Here is a 22,005-nt window from a genome sequence, read left to right as displayed (position 1 = left end):
CTTGACTCAAGAGCCATACAAAGGATGCTTTCAGCAGTAAAGGACAATTATTGCAAAAAGAAAGAATTAAGAGAGGTCTTTCAATTTAACAGCAGAAGTTTAATACACAGAGAGAGGCCCAGACACAGCTTTTTTTCAGGACTTCAAAAAAACCCCATACTACAGTGTACTAACATTAAAAGATTGTAAAATTAATAAAAACTAAATGACAGCAATGAAACATGGGAGATGTTTACATTCCTAAACATTTCATTTACAGCTTTTAAATGGCATTACAGACTAAGTTAAAAAAATGCCACCTTTTTTGATAGATTTGCAAGTTATTCAAGTACTGTCTATTGAAAGGCACCTCTGAGAATTTCTGTTTCAACAGCTAAGACTTAGGTCTTATCTGGAAAAGGATGGCAGCATAAAAGTAAGCATGTAAACACAGTTATACAGTTTCAAATTCTTAGTGCATATCAAAACATAAAAGCTTATTGTTTCACTCTCCTTTAAACTGGCATTTATGGCTTGCTATGAGATGTGTCCGATCCAGTCTTAAGATTGGTGTGCTACCTATGGTGGAAGTGTAATGTTCTGAAAGGAAACATTACTAGGGAAGCAGTAGAACATTTCTTTTCCATGGCTACATTCCTGGGGATACAAGAGAGTCAAAACAAACCCAGCTGTCATCACTACCACACCAACAGCAAGAATCAGGCAGGATATGAGGTTATCACGGTGGTTCCATCGCTCTTCGGACAGCCTTAGATAGCACGCTGTTGGGATGATGAAAACAAGTGGGGCAGCACTCAGAACTCCCTGTGTGTAGGAAGCAATAGAAAACACCCTCATGAGCACATATATTTAGATGTAAAGAACAAGATCCTAAATTTCTAAATGGTTGTGATTAGATTGATGCAACAGTAAAGCCAGAAAATACAGGCCTTTTCCAGTGTTGCTATATGGAAAACTTGCTTTTCAAAATCACAAATAACTTGCAAAAGTATCTGTAAAATTCTTGAAATAAGTCATATTTACTTAAATGCTTCTCCTTTGCTGATACAGAATAATATTTGCAGAATAATATTATGTTGTATGTACTATTTTATCTGATTACCAGAAGTTTCTCAGCTTCAGAAGTACAGTAAAAGTCCAAAAATAATAGTTCTGTAATACTGTAACTGACGTAAAATATTTAAAGTCATTCCATGTAGGAGTCTAGACATAATACTGCCTTAAAAAAATGGCAACAACATGTAGCAGTTCAAAGAATTCTGATCAATTTTTACTTTTATGATGTGATTACATTGACTTCCCCATGAAAGCAAAGCTCCCTTTATGAGAGTGGAAAGCCTCCTCTACTAAAAATTCAGCTCCTCTTTAAACTTTCTCTCAGATAGGGGCAGGTAAAAAGCACCTGCTTAAATGTTTTTTATAGTACAGCCACTGCAGATTAACATTGCAAGCCAAAAGAGAGCGTTTTATGCAGAAAAGTTGGACACTTATTTTGTCATGTACTTAACAAACACTATCTATCAACGTAATTACGGTGAGGCAGTAATCCAGCCTACAGAATATCTTCACGTCCCTTTTTGTACTAACTTTTGTATATATTTATGGTAGAGCCACATTAACAGGGATCAGTACAGACATCAAAAATACGTGCAGGCAAAAAGTATCATCTTCATAAAAAACAAGACTTTGAAGAATGTGAAGAAACACAAACCAGCATCCCAGTAAAAGGACAGCACAGCAAAATCCATGGACACTTGACTGCCATATGACTGAACACTTTCCCTGGGGAATTACCGCAGGGCAAACACAGTGGCTTGTGTTTTGTTTTGCAAGCACAAAGTAGAGTAAAAGTAAGCAGAGTCATAGAAACAGTAGCAAATGCCATCTGTGGTGGAAACACAGCTCTTCCGCTGGACACAAAGTCTGCTGAGAAGACAGATCATCTTTCTTTCACATGTGAAGACTATTTTTCTCTAATGGTGAATATCAAGACTAAACAATCTTTCTAGGTACAACGATTACATCCAATAAATACACACACCTGTATTGTGAAATTATCTCTTAAAAGAGTAAAAAAAAATACCCCACAAGATATAAGCTACCCACTGAAATGCCTGGCTATCAACTTCTATTTGCAACCAAATCAAGCTATTGTCTTGACTTTTGAGTAATTGTCTAGATGTCTCTGGGTAAAGGTATTGCATTGATGGAATGTTTGCTTTTAAATGATCATTTTATAACAATTTAATTCCAAATAGGAATTGCACATATTTATTCATGCCAAAAAGACTCACTGACAGTTCTCTCATGTAAATTTATTCTTAACAGATCATACCATATATTAAATGTGAAAAACATACACATATATTGACATACATGAGCATACATAGTTAATTAGGTTCATTACACCAGTAATTGTCTGCAATATACGTATGTGTATGTATGCACACATTGAAGTGCTTTTATTTGTGTGTGTGCATATACACAAACAAGTGAATTTTCTGCACTTGTATGGCAAAGATGGGGGGAAAAAGAAAGAAAAGACATTACCAATAGATGCCATGAGTGAGAATTGTTAAAGAAAACATGCACCCTGATCAAACCAAATTATAAAACTATTTATTTTGAGCTAGTTATAATTTGAAAATTATTAACCAAGAAGACACTACGTAGGTAATTATTTTAAATAGAGGGTAATTGGACAGCTTACCTGGTCTTAATACTCAGGCTGGTTCTATAATACTGCTGCAAACAAGACCTGTTAAATCACTGCTACAAAATCACGTATTACTGCTTGATTAGCAGATAAACTGCACTGTGGAGCAGTGTACATGTATCATAATGTACATACACATACACGTTATCATGTAGCATAAAGAACAACTCCCTCTTGTTTTGTTCCATCAGTTTTAGGTAAGCATTTGATATACGGCTTGAAATTGTTAATAAGAGCATGGACAGGGATGCAAGGAGGCAATTCTAAAATATTTCTTTCCAGAAGCAAAAGCTGCCTTTAGAAAGTTTTCTCTACCTTCTAACTTTCATATTCTGAATTTTATTTCCACATCTGCTTTATTTATTAAGAATAGCTGGCTTGAAAGAGAAAGTAAACTGTTAAGATAAACAATGTTTATTATAAATGTAGACTGGAATTTTTCTAATAGTTACTTTGATTAAATGTACATTGTGTGCCCAAGCGCACTGGCTTCATCTAGTAAGTTTACTCTGCTAACCTGTAGTCTAGGACTCCAGTAGACTAGATGGCAGTTCCAGCCAATCCAAAAAGTTACATAAATGTGTTAAGCTGATTTAAGTCATTAAGTACCTTGTTTGGCCTTCCTGGTAAGCTCCATGTCTACCACAAGTAGACACAGGAATGTTTACTGGCAAACAAAGCAGTTTCCTCCTAAAAATTGTACACTCAGGTTATGAAATTACTCAGTTTTCCTCCCTGTTAAGCCCAAAGCAGGATAACGTTCCAGTTACTATCTCAGTGGTTACTACTACTGGCTCACTCTTTCTCTCATTCTTTCTTTTTCTCTCTTTCTTTTTCTCTCTTTCTCTTTTTCACCACTTTGTTTTTTGCCCCTTTGGCACAAGGCAGACATTACATTCTGCCCTAGTGTTTAGTAATCTGTCATCTTCACAAAAAGCAGGGATTAGAGAAAGAAATGCTAGTGTCAGTCCTGCAGCACAGTTAGGATGAGTGTTGTAGTGATTTCCACTGCCATTTAAATATAATTTGTAAGTCACAGCCATATCTCCAGAACTGTCCTAAAAGCCATCACCAACCACATGAACTCTACTTCCTGAACTTCCTTTCTCCTTTAATTATCTGATTTTGAAGCAGTGAATTCCTTTTTCCCTATTAACGTTTCTACTGACTACTATGTTGAATTATATAAGATTTTCAGTAGAGTTGTGGATTTTTCAGAGTTCTGTTTTATAAAAAAGCGATTTGTTAAATAAATCAGTATACAGGTTCACTTACATTCAGCTCTAAAACTATTCCAAGGCAATCATATGCTAATGATATACCAGTCGCCACAGCAACGATAACTACTGTCACAATAATATGGAAGACTGTTGAGAGGTTCCCATGGAAAAATACATTGGCAATCACCTGAAACAGAACCACAGTTTTAAACCTTGATTTTGATCGTTACATTGACAAACAGCTTATTCTAAATCTTTTAACCCTATGAAACTAAAATAATGGGTAAGAATACACTGACTGAACTTTATCTACCTTGCTTCAAGAAAACATCTTCATCTGCTTCCAAAAATAACTCATAACAACCATTACTAAAATTGCAGCACACCTGCAAGACTCACCTTGTTATATCTGCAGGATTTAGGTTATACTTACTTTCTTCTCATTTGCCCACTACAGAATAAAAACCACTTAAAATTATTTATTGAACAAATGGATTTCCTAGATGGAGACACTTTCACAGAGCAAATTGTTAAGTATAATAAATATGCTACTTTTGCCATTCAATTTGCTACATTTTGCCATAATAAAAACAGTGGCATTAATGCCAAACTCAGAATTTTAAGCAGTCATTGGATAATATTCTAATAAATGTAATACACTTTATTGCCAGAATCTAAACAGCACAATTAGTGGTTCATACTCATTGCATGCAGCAGGGTTGGATATGCTAATATTTATCACAGGTAAACCACTGATTTCAGCTACAATACATATTAATAATGTGTGAATATTATTAATTTATATCAACATAGTTAAAGGAAGAATGTAACAAGTTCTTACCTCTCTGGTCACAAAACATTCAAGAGGGAAGGTCAGAATTACAGTAACTCCGTAACAAAACCTTCCAAATGTAGCAAGGTTGTCATCTCTACAGTAGTTTTCAAATATATCTCCTGAGGGACAGCAAAACATCAATTACTTCAAACTTTGTGTCATTCACCTACTTGCAAAGTCAAGTTTAAGTTACCGGAGTTACTGTACTAATTGAGACTTTCTGATCCCCTCTCCTGACACACATCAAGAAACTGTAGTTATAGCACAAACTGCATCCAGGAGGAACTTTCACCTTATCCTGCTAGTAGAAGTGTTTTTATTTCAAGTAGCACGTATCTTAAAAAATATTTTAAAATATACAAGCCAGAGGCTGTCATCTGTTATCTTCCCCTTAGCACAGATTTTGTAGGAGATGCTGGTGTTTGTTTAAATAAATATGTGACAAATTCAGAAAGAAAGGTTGTATATAAAAGATGCATTTCCTTTAAAAATGTAATTCCTGGAAAAACAATAATTACATAAGGAATATTTTGGGAGTTGCCACTGGAGAACTGCACTTCCCTGTTAGTATCTAATCATAGCTGGTAAGCTGCAGTGAAGAACTTCACATATTCAGACCTTGAAAGTCCATTACAAGCATACATATTATTACCTAGCAAATCTCCTTATATCTAATAAAAAAAAACATTGCTAGATAATTCAAATCATCAAATCATCATCTTGCTTAGCATTTACCACAAAGAATCCGCAATAATGATCTCTGAGGCACAAGAGCAACTGCAAGACAGTGATCGGATGATCTATTAAGCCTTATCTACCCAGTTACCACACAGTCATACAACTTACTACTTTTAGGATCACAATGGCACTGAAGAAGGAATAAGGTGTACTTCAGAGAAAACAGCCAGAAGATTTTGACAGGGGAGACAGATACTAAGATGGAATCTGCTTTCCACAGAGTCATATGTTGAGGGACAGCTGCAGCCAGAGCTTTCTATACTTGCAATATTTCAGTCAGTCTGCACTTAGTCTAACTACAGTTGCATCTTGGACAGTAAGTCATTCCGCATAAACAGCACTGGAGGCAAGAAAAAAGGACAGATCAACCAGTAACCCCCATCCTACAATACATGTGTTCTCAACCATATGCTACTGCCCATCAGGAAAGGGAAAAGCTTGTAAACTTTCACCCACAATTGGGAACAGTATTATTAAATAACAGAAAATCTGCTCACTTATGAAATGTGATTTTTTCCCTGAAGAAGCCAAAGCACTGAACAAATTTATGCCTTCCTCTTCTGAAAGCACCTTTTCCACTTCAATAAAATGATGTTAAATAGTATGATGTAACATTGATTATATAGATATTTATATATATATGTATATTCACATACAGACAGAAGTGACAGTATGATTAGTTACGGCAGAACAGCTGTTGTAAAGACAGGACATCTTTAAGTCAGAGCTAGGATGCTATATTAGCAAAGACAGAGGAGAATGCACAGAAATATACACCACGTGCCCTGCAGAAGAATCAAGGCAATTTTTGTCCTTACTGCTCTCTACTAGTGGACCAGGTGTCTAAATTACAGATGTTTAGTTCTCAGAAGTATGTTGATTATGAAAGTACTCAAAGGGGACTTTCACCAGTGAGGCCTACGCTTGGGAATATGACACCTACTGGAATACTGTTTTGGTTGTTAGTAACTAACAAGAAATGCCTTAACTATTTTTGACCAAATACAGTACGATTTTGCCATTTTTACAATCACGAAAATATTAACAGCAAAAGTCAGACAGAAATGTGGAAATATAAGGATTACAGCAAGCACCAAAATTGGAGGATCAAGCAGCTTACCTTCTGTGTATCCTGTAAAAGTCACGTATCCACATGCAGCAAATGCTACACTGATAACAGCAGCAAATGAGACAGACGCATGTGTGACTCGAGACCAATTCTTTAATGTGGGTTCTTTCAGAGACTCATATACTAAAAAGCTGTTGTGGTTGCAGATGAATGCTGAAACACACATGATAGTTAAAGCAAATGTATGAATTCATGCACGAACACATATGACAATATACAAGGTAGGGGAGAGACAGCACAACTTGAATCCACTCATTATTAAATACAAACATTAATCCTGCAACAAGTGGCAAAGATAAATGGCTTGAACTTTTACTTACCTATTTCACTTGATGAAGTTTTACAACACCCCAAGATTGTTCTTGATTACATTACCCTAAAATGCCACAACATTTCCCACCCTCTACATTTCCATTCCACCTATTTCCTCTTCCTGCTCTTCTTTTCCTTAAGAACACAACAGCAGCTTTGAGATTTTTATTTTTTTTTTAAATCTGCAGAGCCATTTGCTACTTTCATAACTCCCATGACATCCATTTTTGGCAGCAGAAAGCAGTGAGAGGCCTCAGAATTATCACAGTGTTAACAAGAAGTAATATACCAGATCCCCCAGGCAGGAACAGATTTTAGAATGAGGATAATGGATGCAAGTTGAGAATTGCACGAAAGGTTCATTGCGAGAAATGGGAAGCAACAGACACTTTCTAGCGAATGTATGCACTGCAGTCTAAGATTTTTCTGTTAGAGGTTATCCAAGAGAAGGCAGAACAATCACAGCCTCCTCAGTTTATCAGTTAGAGCAACCCTATTGGTGCACATGTTTTAAGATGCCCTGAACGGTTCAGCTGGATTCATGTCCCACACTGTTGTCTTTGCTACAGTGGCAAGAGCCTTTAGGACCAGATGGGCAATGGATGGGGATAATATCTTAAACCATAACAATTAAATTCACCTATGTATGACTTAAAGTCAACCTCATTTTTTTTTTCTAAACCAGCTTAACATGAACATAAAAAAAATTACAATTAAAAATATGGAATTTCTAGATCTAAAATATTAAATAAAGTAACATCTTACAGTTGATCTGAATCCTGAAAATACAAAACAAACTTACTTACCAAATGACATCACCCCAACAGCTTGTAGTGCATTTGGTTTTGCAAATATCCATGCATCTTCTGACTTGGGTCTAAAACAGACATTTGTTTTAACAGATTATCCTCTTTTCAACTCTCATTTTTTAAAAATAATTTCAAATACTATGTTGTAATACAGAACTGCTAGTGAGATATCCGGAGCTCTCTGAAGCAGGCCACAGTGTTCACCAACAATAAGTTGAAATGAGGGAGATAATCCAAACAAGGGAGGTGAGAACAGTAAAGTACTTCTGTAACCAGTTTTTATAGCCAAAAATGTTAGCCTGTTTCAGTGACCAGTTTTGTAAATAAACTCTTACACCAAGTCATCATACACCAAGAAACAGCAACAGGGAAGGTAAAACTGTTACTGATTCTGAGTAAGGTTATCTCAACCGAAAATCTTTTCTGACTATTTAGAAACAATTTCTTCCTTTGAATATGCACATGTAATCCATGCAGTCCAGAGATACTTTTTTCCTAGGCTACAAATCAAGAGAGGCAGTTTGACTTTCTTTACAACTGTTCCAACTATCCCTCACAGTAAATGCTAGTTCCCAAAGGAATGATAAAACAAAGCATAAGAGAGTATACAGAGACTGCAGAGCATACATTTGCTAGAGAGTGTCTGTTGCTTCCCATTTCTCACAATGAACCTTTCGAGCAATTCTCAACTTGCATCCATTATCTTCATTCTAAAATCTGGCAAGATTGTAGTATTCCCCAAATCTCCTCCTCTAAAATATGCCCAGAATTTTGGACCTGGGGTAATTTTAAATCTTAGAGGAGGACTGCAGAAAACCATCAGTATTCTTTGTTAAATTCGTTTGATGCATGATCTTCCTCTTTCTATAGAGAGACAAAATGAAGGAAAGAACACATAACATCCTTTTCCAGAACTACAATTTGCTAAAAATGTCTAATGAGCCAGTTGAACATTATACTTGTAACATTAAAGCACAAACAAAGCAATAGAGAGCTTTCTCTCAAGAAGCTGACTGCTGCTAACTTTGATTGCTCTATTTTTACTTAGAAGGAAAGCTGCTGCCACCTGAGGCTTTAGTTGCTGTTTCCTACCGCCTTTGAAACCAGTAGGTTTTCAGTATCAGTTCTGTGAAGGTAACAATGGCAGCTTTGTCACTCTCTCTGTCTGGTGACAACTAGCTGGTTTTGTTAGCCGTAGTGGCATACACTGTGCTAGGTTCCATTGCTTTCAAATGTCTAAACTCCACCCCCACCTGCCAAAACCAAACCAAAACAAAAGGCAATAAAGATGTTGCTGTTTCCCATTTCAGATCTCATATCTTGCTACTTCTTGAGAGCTCAAACAGTCAATCTTTCCTTTTCCATATTAATAAAACCCCAAATCTACAGTATCTAATGCACGTTCAGTTCAGATTAGAGCACCTTTATAGACCTTAGCTGTGGCTGCTAAGCTTCACTTTGAAGTGAATAGAACTTGAGCATCACAATCAAGTTCTCCTTTTGTCCTCAGATGCAGTATACAGTTTCGACTACTGTAACATACCACTTCTAGTCTTAAGGAGTTGAATATGGCCTTCCTAAAATATTCTCAGACTCAGCATGCAGACATAATAAACATTATGCATGGAATAGAGATATCTGGCATTTGTCTTCTGAAACTGGAGTTCCGACACACTACAGCTGCTGTAGCTCCTTATATAGGGCACCTTCCCTTAACTTGATGCCACTGATTTCAAATCACTAAAGATGCTGTGGACAATTCATATTTGTAATATTCAAGGCATTATTTTTCAGAAGAACATTCATATGTGTTTGGAAAATAATCAACAATAGTCCCACATAAAAACAGAATACACAAAACTAACATTACAACTGTTCTGTTCTGTAACCACCAGAGGTCAGCTTTTATATCAAACATAAACAATGAAAATTTGTTTTATATTGTCCTTTGGCAACAAAATTTGTGCAAGTCTCCTTGCTCCATTTTCTACTGATAATTAATTCTTGGATTATCCAATAACCTATAAACCATAATATTTTTTAAATGCACAGAAATAAATAATGCTTTTGCCTGAAACACATTTAATTTCTGTGAAAATGTGCAACATCCTGTGCAACAGTAGAGCTATACTATAAGCTCCTATAATTAGGGATTCAAAAAACAGAATGTAGAAAGCACATGAAGTTCAGTTGAAACATTTTTAAGACAGTGGCCAAATAATGAATTTATTAAAAAAAAAAAAAATAATCCCAGGAGCTAGTTTTCCCCCTGCACAGTATTAGCTTATGCGCTAGCAATATGCAATAGACCCAAACACAGCTTTGCTTTATGGATGAATGACAAATCAGATTAGAGTATTATTTGGGAGGGGGGCAGGAGGGGAGAATCCCAAAGAACAAAAACCTTCTTATTTAGCACCATAAGAAGATAAATTCCTTCCATTTTAGTTGCAAAATGCAGGAAGAATTTCAGATCCATGATTTGAACACTATCAGCAGATTGCAATGTCATACAATACACATTGTACATACCACATCTGCAACACTATGTGACTGTTTCTTACAGTAAGTCATACACTGCTGCAGGCGTTTGGAAAAACATTTTCAGACCTTGGGAGCTGAGGGATCTCACACAGATGTGATATGTAAACTAAGAAGTGAAAGCAACACAGCAAGAAATTTCATTTCTAAGCATTTAGAACTAAGAGTCAGCAGCTCTAGAGTTCAGATCGCGTCAACAACCAATCACCCTGAAGTCCAGTCTGCAGGACATACAGACTTACACAACAGCCCTGGGAAAGGGTGCAGGTGGCATGAAAGTATCTACATAAAATAAAATTTCAGAATGGGGAAGAGAAAACTGGGTCAGGAAACAGCAGCTGTTAGTTATGGAAGAACACACAATGAATAATTACTTAGAATTACTCAGAAGACAAAAGGTAGTTAATGGAAATATCAAGTATCACATATCAAGGTAAGCATACATATGCTCATACAAACACATGTGTCTGGGTAGTCAGATGTATACATAGGCTGAAGAAGTCTTCTCAAGAGAATAGCAGGTAACAACATACCTGCTCTGCTTTTTCAGTCCTGCTACTACTGTTCAAGATCACAGAATCATAGAATGGTTTGGGTTGGAAGGCACCTTAAACGTCATCAAGTTCCAATCCCCCTGCCATGGGCAGGGACATCTTCCACTAAACCAGGCTGCTCGTATCCGCATCCAACTTGACCTTGAACACTTCCAGGAAGGGGGCATCCACACCAGCCCTGGGCAACCTGTGCCAGTGTCTCATCACCCTCATCACAAATAATTTCTTCCTAAAACCTAATCTAAAACTTCCCTCTTTCAGTTTAAAGCCATTCCTCCTCATCCTATCAATATATGCCATAGTAAAAAGTCCCTCCCCAGCTTTCTTGTTCACTCCCTTCGGGTACTGGAAGGCCACTATAAGGTCTCCCCAAAATCTTTTCTTCTCCAGGCTGAAAAGCTCCAGCTCCCTCAGTCTGTCCTCATATGGGAGGTGCTCCAGCTCTTGGAATATCACCCCCCTGATCAGTTGCCAGTTGAGTAATTCTAACATCCTATTTGTGTGCAGCAGACGCTCTTGAAAGTTTTCCTAGAGATTTATGTATTATGTCAGACACTGACACCATGATGTTCTTTCCAAAAGAACACAAAATTAAAATTATCCATCTTTATAAGGTACTTAAAATACTGCTTTTTACATCAATGAATGTTAGTTTCACCTTTAAATCATTAAGTTATTTAATACAGTTTTAACATATGGCACATTTATAGTCTTGAGATAATTCTAGCCCATTGTTTTTCATCACAGTAGAAAAATATCCAGCTATAAGCAGATCAAAATAAAGAATGGATCATCAAAATGTACTTTTATCCAAAAACTTAAACTATTGAGAGTAAACTCTGGGTCCAGAACACTGGATTTTATCTGTGGGTTCATTATGCCGTTCAGGAAACAATAATCATACAGATGATATTAATCAAAAGCAAAACTGGAAAAAAAAGGTACCTCAGTTACACGTTCGTCACAAGAGGAAATAAATTAAAATAAATAATCCCTCATCATAAATACATTATTTTCTTCCTGAGAAATAACAAGAAAATAACATTCTAGTAATGTCCCTGGACAACCCACTCATCTACTTGTGAAGGGGCTGGAGAACAAGTCTTATGAGGAGCAGCTGAGGGAACTGGGGTTATTTAGCCTTGAGAAGAGGAGGCTGAGGGGAAGCCTTATTGCTCTCTACAGCTACCTGAAAGGAGATTGTGGAAAGCAGGGTGCTGGCCTCTTCTCCTAAGTGTCAGAGGACAGGACAAGGGACAATGGCCTCAAGATGGAGGTTCAGGCTGGACATGAGAAAAAAATATTTTCACAAAAAGGGTCACTGGGCACTGGCAGAGGCTGCCCAGGGAGGTGGTTGAGTCACCATCCCTGAAGGTGTTTAAAAGATGGGTGGATGAGGTGCTGAGGGACATGGTTTAGTGGTTGATAAGAATGGTTGGACTCAGTGATCCTGGAGGTCTTTTCCAACCTCGTGATTCTGTGATTCTACTAAAGAATCATAAATCATAAAAATGCAACATGTCAAAAATTGCTGGTTTACAGTCTACAGCTTCAAGGATTCAAATCATTAAAAACAATAATAATGCTGGTTCACTCATGCATTAATACATTGTGGAAGGTTTCTAGGAGAGACAATATTCTCTTTTGTCCAAATAACACAGAGAATGTTCAGCTAGAATATGAACTGCATTTAGGCAAAAAACCCAGTTTTTGTCATCATCAGATAATTTTGAAAAATCTGAAGGTAAATGAAAAGTGATCACTACTCAGAGAGTAATCATCAAAGCAGGAAGAAATATGAATGGGATTCCAGTGGAAACTGACTTGAGTCCAATACTTTTGAATGTGTGCAGCAGTAATTTGAACAATGGAACAAAAAGTAAGAAGCAACCTTAAGAGAAAGCATGAGATATGCAGTTCACACAAGTGTGCGAAAATAGAGCGAAAAAAGAAAAATCATAAATATGTTGTTAAATGAATAAGGTGATGAAGAGGTATTCAATTCTGCAATAACTAATTCTATGTTCACACAGGGAAAAAAGGCTTGGCAAGAACAAGGCAGGGAGAAACAAGCAAAAAACCCACAAACTTCACGACAACAGAGTAAAAGAAAGGAAAACTTGCCAGCTCACAGTTCTGCAGAGAACGGCTTGGTGTTTTTCTTGAACTGAAAACTCAAGGAACGTCCACAATGTCATGCTATGTTCCAAAGAGATAAGCATCAAACAGGAGCATGGGAATCCCCAAAATATACAGTTGAAAGGGACGTCAAGACACTTTTCATGTAATATCCATCAATCTTTCTTCTCTGCTCCTCAGTGACAATACCACAGGCAGTTGGGGCACCACAATCTCACTTTAACTTGCAGAGAACTTAAGGCAGCCATTGAGAGTGATCTAGCACAGTAAATGACAAGAGAAGAAACACTAAAGGATCTGGATTTTTTAGTCTATAGAAAGGATCACCAAAGGGGCGGCAGTTTACAGTTCTTTACATTTTTTTTAAGCATTTGAAAAAAGATGAATAGTTTGCTGTTCATATCCACCGTGATTAGGTCAAGAAGCAACCAATGCGACACGCAGTATTAGGAACATACAATACACATTTAGGAAGAATTCATAAGAAAATAGTAGCTAAGAACTGGAAAACACGGAATTACCACAAATAAAACAGACAACCACCAGTTATCAATGAAAGGCATACAATCAGTTCTCCTGAGTAATAACGGTCGCAATTAAATATCCTGTCTTGGCCCCATCAAGCGTTTTTCTAGGACGATACAAATTCTTTCTCTGTATGACAGATCTGAGGACTGTGTTTCGTGACTTTTAAAAATCTCTTTGAAAACTCTGACTAGTACTGTATTTTAATAAGGATTCAAAGTAAATTATTTATTTATGTGCTTCAGTTGCTATATAACAGGACTCTTATTAAAAAATATTGGTGTTCTTTACTCTCATTGCAAAAAAAAAGTGGCATACCGTTATACCACTAGCAAAATATTAGAAGAGCATTTTAATAATGAAATTGCGTCTGTTTCTAACAGAAAAATATAAATAGTAAAAACAGACATTGATAGAATGTGAGACAAAAAATTCTGATTAACAGTTCATTGACTTGCTAGATGCATTTTTGAGAACAAGAAGTGTAAAGGCAAAAATGGAAGTCTAAAGGATCAAGAAGTAAAATTTCAAGAATCATTCAAACTCCAACACCATACATTTTGTATTTTTCAGTGCATCATAACTGTTGAGAACAAATGTTACCATCGTAACAAGGTCATCAATAACCACTATATACAGCTTCTTCCTTTTTTGACAAGGGATTTTCAGATTACCCAGATTGTCCATCTGGGCATTGAGCTATTGACCACTACCTATTGACCACTACCCTCTCAATACAACCACCAAAACAGCAGTCCGCCCATCAGTTGCGGGGGACCATGTCAAAGCTTTCTAGAAGTCCACATAGATTACATCTGTTGGTTTTCCCATGTCCACTGATGCGGTTACCCAATCATAGAAAGCCACTAGGTTGTTCATATACGGCTTGCCTCTGGTGAAATCATGTTGGCTGTCTTGAATAACCTCCCTATGCTCCATGTGCTTTAGCATAGCTTCTATGAGGATCTGTTCCATCATCTTCTTAGGCCATTTTTTCGATTAAGCGTGTCTCCCAAAACAGTCATATTTCAAAACTAGGCAGATAAATATAATAGTGAAATAACAGATTACATGTGACCAAAAATTCACTTTGTGGCAAGTATAAGAATACTTACACTTGCGGACTGAACGTTACTGTTCTCACCATCACAATCACCAGGATGACGACGTTTAAAATGAGAGAAATAAGAGAAACCTGTAAAGGTTAAAACATGACTTCACTCAGTAAGCTGCTGAGAGGCTGTCCTCTTAGGTGCTTTTTTAAAAAGAGAATAATAAAAAATCAAGTAAAGTTCTAAATATCCATAATTAGAAAGTTTGTCCTGTATCAACAACTTTTAATGTTATTCAACTTGTGCAACTAGCCAATTGCAACTACTTGTCCCATTTTAAGTGATATTTCAATTTAAACATTTCTACTCAAAGGTGCTCAACATTTCAGGATCAGGCCTACATCATTCAGAGCTTTACAAGCTTTGAGTTCTACCAGCAGCAGATGGAAAAATTCCAGGGATTCATATGGAGACAAAAGTTTAATCAAACTGTTCCAAGTTTTTTGATATTTCTTAGGACAAAAGAGAGTCTAAACTTCTACAATATTTAACATGCTTTAGTCAGATGTAACTGAGTTCAAGTACATTAAGTTACGACTGACAAATATTTTATAATGGCAAGTAGAAAAATGAACAAAAAAAATCAGCTTCTATTATGATTTACCTTTCCCAGTTTTGCTATGTCTCGATATAAAGATATAGGCAAGGTAAAGATGACGGTGGTAAGAAGAATTATGAAGTGACGGTCAGCAAACACACTACCTGGTGCAACTAAAGCAAAAAAGAAAATAATTTATTTCTCTAAGAGACTGACATGAGGAACAGATTAGTTACTTTTGAACGGCTAGGAGTAACAAGCTCTGACACTGAATTGGTTTTTATCCCCTTTGCTCATGCTAAGTAATACTGAACTCAAGACTAGGCACTAACACTGAGAAGCCACAGAAGCCATACACAGCATGCGCATAATACAAGAATTCTGCAAAATTTAAAGAAAATTCATAAAATACGGAATATATTATATCAAAACTTGGAAGTCTGGCATTTTTACATATAGATTAGTATTAACTTCTTTCATCATGCCTGAAGTTAAACATTCTACTGCTATTTTCTGCCATTTACTCTTGATCAATTTCTGACACTGTATGTTGATGTCAATCACTGTGCTGTTGAAGATAAGCCAAATCTTCAAGAACATTCTTTCTTGATGTCAGCCATCTTCCATTTGCAAAATACAGATTACTATGTGAAGGTAACAGCAATGTTAAAATATTCCCTGCAACCAGTGAGATTTATTTTCTGTTTTTCTTCTAGCCAACCACATCTTTAAATAAAACACACTGCAGTTTTAGTCAGGAGACCTTGATTATGGGCTTGAATGAAACCTTGCTGAATAATTACGGTGGGAAAGTGACTGGCGATTGACAGGGAAAGTCTGTAATCAGTTCCTTCTATTGTTCGGGAGACTATAATGCTTTCCCACCTCTTTCCAGGCAAACATTCTACCAGCCAGGTGAAAAGATGTACCATACTGGGGGTTCCTCCTATTACGTAATTTGTATGGTATATAAATTAATAGATGTCCACTGTCACTATTGACCTGATCAGGTATTCACAGAGGAACAAAGTGACAGTTAAAACTGTATCCACACCTTGCAGGCTTCACTTGCAGAAAATTAGAGTCCTCCTGTGGAAATCAAACAGTTCATGCAAATACTAATTTCCACTTCACTGCAGACATGTTCTTTTTAGTTTAATTTGCCAGTGAATAATCTTTTAACTTGGCTGGGTTTGTGCTAAAGCGGGTGGCAAACATGCACACAAAGTACTCCATTGATTCTGTCGTGAAAACTTACATCAGAGGTAACAAGTGTATGAGATAAAATCTCAAAATGACACATCTGGTTTTGCAGTGAATATCTAAGAGAACTGAAAGTTACATATGCAGTTCACAATCAAACCTTACAGACATGCTTAAGGAAGCATTAAATCCATTATATTATTGCAAGTGATACAGAATTATTCACTAAAATGCAGTTTCAGCAGTAATAATTCAGATTATTACGTGAAATATCTAAAAAAGACAACAAAATATGATGACATTGTAAATATACTGCTGTGAAAGACTCATTCTCAGAGTCTTTCACTGAGTCCAGTGACAACCAAGGACTAGGATTCACATTTTTTATTTCAGAAAAACTTCATTAAAAAAATTTAAAAACCCCAAAACATTCATACAAAGGTACTTCAAGTTCTTAACTTGAACTATATTTAAGAGCTATTCAGAAGTAAAGTAACAGGTAGGACTTCAGACTGATACAGGATGCTAAGTATCTAAATACTTATGCTATATTCCTATCCAATAAATTTTTCTGTGTTATGAATTCTTTAAATGCATCTTACCTCCAGGAATTCTCAGAAAAACTTTAGTTAAAGTGTCTCCTGTTATTATGTTGTAGCTAATCATAGCTTAAAGAAAATAATTTTTGTTAGTACAAGTCAAAAATGAAGTATTTGCTAAACATTTAATACACGTATTTTGTACACACTTCAGTACTACATGGCACTACCCCTCTTGTATGAATTCTGGCTGGCACTGATAACTCCTAAGTTTAAGGTTTAAAACAAAATAAAAATTCTTTAACAATCCCCTTTATTTTTTTTATCTTTTTCTTTTAAATAGGTACAACATAAGAAAGAATCTGCTCTGATAAGCAAGGCTGTTGTGCTGTTTTGCCATATAAAGGTACTTCAGAAAAGGGAAAAATAAGACTTTAAAAAATTGTTTGTTCCTAACAGCAATTCCTTGTCAGTTTATTTTCAAATACTTGTTTCTATTTAGTAAAGTTGCCGTGTTAGTCTGTTAGAACTGTGGCCTTCACATTCATATTTCACCCTTATCTTACTCTGTACAAGTGTTTATATGTATGCATGCGTGTGCATACATACACACGAAGTATATTTATAACCTTATATGGCCTTCACCATTCAGACAACATGCATAAAGGTACTGACCTTAACTAATGCATAAACATTCACTGTTGTGAAATGTAGGTCATTGACATTACTTACAGAAATAAATTCAAGCACATTCATATGCAGAACTAGCTCTATGGTAAGGACAGAACTTCACAAACTATTTCCACACTCTACATGAATTAGTAATTACGCTGTTTTAAGTCAGAATGCGTAACATTGTTGCCTGCAGTAACAGTAAACAGACTCCCTTAAAGATCTCAGCTACCAGTAATACAGAGTGATTATTCCCAAAGTAGGAATTTTGATCTGAGACACTGTGGTCACCAAATTCAGACTCTTGATAGCTCAAGTCACCACCTCTTGCAGCCTGATGTGTTAAAATATCAACCATATTTAAGATTTAGGTTAAATTACGTTACTACTGAAAGGGACAGATTCAGAATATCCATTTATTTTAAACTTCTGTTCTAATTAATCCCTACTGAGATAATACCTGATTATTCTTTCACTATTTCTTCTTCAAGGGGGTCTTGACTGTCCAATTTTCTAGTAGCTTATTGGGTTATGAGGCTGAATTAATGCTTTTGAAGAAAAATGATAGCACATAATATTCAAGCAAGATCTGATCAGTGGCTTCTACAATGCCAGCAATACTTCAGAAAAATATTAACTCAGTATACTCCTGGAGATATATTTTCCTTTTGTTTCAGGCTCATAAAATTTGTGCTGCTACTCATTCCAGAACAGAATCTCTTCCTTGCTATTCCTCATGGCTACTTGAGTCAATTTTTAAGTGTGTGATCCTAAATTTTTTTGCTTTTACACTTCAATTCAGGTCTGTTATTCTGGTTGCCCACTTGATTTAATTCTTCCTTAGTCATTCTTCAGAACACACTAAGTAACTTTTAATTTTATGTTTGTTTGTTTTAGGAAAGAAGCATATATAGTACATTCTTCAGAGTTCTTAATATTTAACCAGTGAAAGAATAAGGTAATGTGAAAATGCTTGTTATTTATTAAACGTTTATATTTTATGCAATCTTACCAATAAATGGATATAAAAATTGAAGAGTTGAAAGAATTAGATAACCTACAAGACCATATGTTTTTCTGACCAGCTCTTGATAGCTGTTCGTATTGGAGAGGTTTCCTCCTTTAATCAGTAATATAATGGAATAATCTGTTAAAATATAAAATTAGTGTTAAAAGACAGTATGAACCAACTTGTAGTTGATTACTGCTCATCTTTGTTTTTTAAGGAAAGGAAAAGTCTGTAAGAAGGAAAACAGTGGAACTGGGAAGCACGAGGATAAAGAAATATCTCAATCCACCATAACCAGGAGCTATAGGCTTATACTGGAAGGAAATTCCATCTTTTCTGATTAGGACAGCAGAAACACCAATTCCAGTATGTCCACAGGGAACAAGAACTGTCATAAGCACCAAAAAAGAAAAATTCAGTTAATAAAGGAGAGGGGTCCTGAATGGATGGAAAGTTTGATTATGTCCTGAATGAGGATAAAATGCGAGGACAGCCTGTGTCATGGTGCTAGAAATCTTAATCACTTTACTCAGCTATTTATCTAAGTCTGTGAAAGATAAGGTCTGGCTAGTATTTTATGTCTTCTCCACTGTTTACAATAAAAATATTTTAAGCATTTCTATTGGATACTTTCACAGTAAAACATGTGTGAAGCGCTTTATCTGGAAAACCATGACGCAATGTGGCTAGAGACAGAGTTGATGTCACAGGCAGAATTACTCCCAGATTGAACATTTTGTGAAGAACACTCCAAAACGTCGCCCTTATGTCAGTGTTCATTTGAGCACCATAGGATTTTCCAGTTCAGATTAGTTACAGCATAGAATTAATTACCTTGGTGCAGAAGTAGCTAGACCTCATCTATTCCTCATCTGCTTTTCACATAGCTTGTAATCTATGCTGTGATAAGAACAGTTCCTTTCTGGGGACATAATCAGAGCTTATTAAGTTCTGTGAATTACTAAAATGATGAAATTTTCACAATCTTCAGAAAGGAGATTTCTACCCTGTGTTAACATGAAAGCCAATTCAGATTCCCATGTGCATATGCAATTCTTACACAGTATATCCTCATGTTTATTATCAATTAAGTTGCATGCTGAGCTGATCTTTCACAATAAATATTACGTCTTAGTAGTAAGGGATCTTAGATCCACAAAACTTGAAAAGATTTACAGTGAAATGACCTAAAATTGTATTTCTTTGTCAACCTAAGACTACACCCAGTATAATTCAAAAACATCCCCTCAAATGAAATACAGTGAAAATTGGTAAGTAACAGCTATTTACCAGTTATTCAATGATCTGGATGAAGGCACTGAGTGCACCCTTAGCAGATCTGCAGATGACACTAAGCTGGGAGGTAGGGTCGATCTGCTGGAGGGCAGGGAGGCTCTGCAAAGGGATCTGAACAGGCTGGACCGCTGGGCTGAGACCAATGGCATGAGGTTCAACAAGGCCAAATGCCGGGTCCTGCACTTGGGGCACAACAACCCTGTGCAGAGTTACAGACTAGGGGAAGAGTGGCTAGAAAGCTGCCTGGAGGAGAGGGACCTGGGGGTGTTGGTTGACAGCGACTGAACATGAGCCAGCAGTGTGCCCAGGTGGCCAAGAAGGCCAATGGCATCTTGGCTTGGATCAGAAATGGTGTGACCAGCAGGTCCAGGGAGGTTATTCTGCCCCTGTACTTGGCACTGGTGAGACCGCTCCTCGAATACTGTGTTCAGTTCTGGGCCCCCCACCACAAGAAGGATGTTGAGGCTCTGGAGAGAGTCCAGAGAAGAGCAACGAAGCTGGTGAAGGGGCTGGAGAACAAGTCTTATGAGGAACGGCTGAGAGAGCTGGGGTTGTTTAGCCTGGAGAAGAGGAGACTGAATGGAGACCTCATTGCTCTCTACAACAACCTGAAAGGAGGCTGCAGAGAGGAGGGTGCTGGCCTCTTCTCCCAGGTGACAGGGGACAGGACAAGGGGTAATGGCCTCAAGCTGCGCCAGGGGAGGTTCAGACTAGATATCAAAAAAAAAAATTCACAGAAAGGGTCATTGGGCACTGGAACAGCCTGCCCAAGGAGGTGGTTGAGTCACCATCCCTGGAGGTATTTAAAAGACAGGTAGACGAGGTGCTCAGAGACGTTATTTAGTGGCAGATAGGAATGGTTGGACTCGAGGATTCAAGAGGTCTTTTACAACCTGGTGATTCTATGATTCTAATTTCCTTGTGTGAGAATATTGAGTCACAACTTAAACATCATAAAATGCTGAGTTTAATTCACAGGTTCTTGGCCTAAGGCTATAAATTCTGTAAAAACACATAGAAATGCAATGGACATACTAGATTTCCTATAGAAAAGTAACTGAAATTTCTGAGCTATGATTTTTACGTCGTTTCATTAATGTACTTTGCCACCAGACACAGAAAACTATTTCATTCATAAAAAACATATATGTATGTTACATTGCTCTCCAGTCAAACCACCAGCATTTATGTAAGTCCTTAAATGATATTTTAAGCAATGAAAAGCATCAACTACCACTCAGCATAGAGGTAAAAGAATTCACACCATTTATGTTGACTTGGTTTGTCATTTGAAGACTTAATCCACAGAGCCTTTACAAAAATTCTCCTTTCATGCCGATGGATTTACTTGTTTATTTACTATGGGATTTCAAAACTTATCATAAAATCATAGAATCGTAGAATAACCAGGAGCAGTCTCTTAATTAGGGGAAAAAACAGTGGACTAGAACAGGTGATTATGAGGCACAAATAAGGGCTATTCTTCCAAATGTCACTTTGACCTAGGCTAAGAAATTAGGCCTTACAAAACTAAAATGCACACAAAAAGCAGCTTCACATGTTGCATGGTATAATTCTCTACTTTTACTAATCTGCTCATGGGTTTAGTGAGGTAAGGAAAAATTTCATTTTTACTGTCATGGATATACTTGTTTAAGCTATCATTAAACTCAAGATCAGCTAAACGTTGCAAGACTAATTTTCACTTTACAATACAAACTGCTCTTAGAGTACCTGTGATACAGGCAACCACAAATAACAGCAGTACCCCTAGGGGAAAACCAGCTTCTTTCATTGAATACGGCAATCCTGTAAATAAAAAAAGGAGATATTATAGAAGAATCTTTCCAAATACTTATTTGTGATAAACAAAATAAATACTCAGATTACAAAAAATGCTATCAACCTGCCAGATTGGACCAGCATGCTTAACAGTCTCAGAAAGATCATTTTTACTGGCCAAAGTGTTTCTTAGGTGTAAAGCTCGCTCAGCACCTGCCCAACCAGTTCTCTCTGGTCATTATGGCAAAAGACAATGTAGTGTATTTATCACAGGAACATGCTCTCAGCTGACAGCTCTACACTTTCACACAGTAAGCAAGTGAAACAGAAAATCCT

The 22,005-nt window shown here is 36.7% G+C and overlaps 1 protein-coding gene across 2 annotated transcripts; it reads right to left on the bottom strand.

The window, feature by feature from the left end:
• Positions 1-30: 30 nt before the first annotated feature.
• On the bottom strand, positions 31-21,696 carry SLC38A11 (solute carrier family 38 member 11). 2 transcript variants are annotated; one of them, XM_069861206.1, is made up of 10 exons: positions 21,622-21,696; positions 18,595-18,729; positions 16,974-17,039; positions 15,235-15,341; positions 14,634-14,713; positions 7,757-7,827; positions 6,630-6,791; positions 4,778-4,890; positions 3,992-4,123; positions 31-804 (listed from the first exon to the last, which is right to left on the bottom strand). In XM_069861206.1, exons 1-10 carry the CDS (start codon positions 21,680-21,682, stop codon positions 559-561), a joined length of 1,173 nt encoding a protein of 390 aa, XP_069717307.1. In that variant the 5' UTR covers positions 21,683-21,696; the 3' UTR covers positions 31-558. The 2 variants fall into 2 exon arrangements, with proteins under 2 accessions (XP_069717307.1, XP_069717308.1); XM_069861207.1 differs by having other exon boundaries at positions 18,644-18,729; positions 21,622-21,660.
• Positions 21,697-22,005: the final 309 nt, after the last annotated feature.

Source organism: Phaenicophaeus curvirostris, chromosome 7 (genome assembly GCF_032191515.1).
Source record: "Phaenicophaeus curvirostris isolate KB17595 chromosome 7, BPBGC_Pcur_1.0, whole genome shotgun sequence".
NCBI lineage: Eukaryota > Metazoa > Chordata > Aves > Cuculiformes > Cuculidae > Phaenicophaeus > Phaenicophaeus curvirostris.
This window is presented reverse-complemented; position numbering and strand designations above follow the sequence as displayed.

Bases quoted from the DNA above. Each gene is read 5' to 3' on its own strand.
- SLC38A11 (XM_069861206.1), bottom strand. From the start codon at position 21,682: ATGAAAGAAGCTGGTTTTCCCCTAGGGGTACTGCTGTTATTTGTGGTT. The intron at 18,730-21,621 runs GTACTCTAAGAG...ATATTTTAACAG, and splicing joins TGTGGTTGCCTGTATCACAG to ATTATTCCATTATATTACTG. The intron at 7,828-14,633 runs GTAAGTATTCTT...TGTCTGTTTTAG, and splicing joins GTAACGTTCAGTCCGCAAGT to ACCCAAGTCAGAAGATGCAT.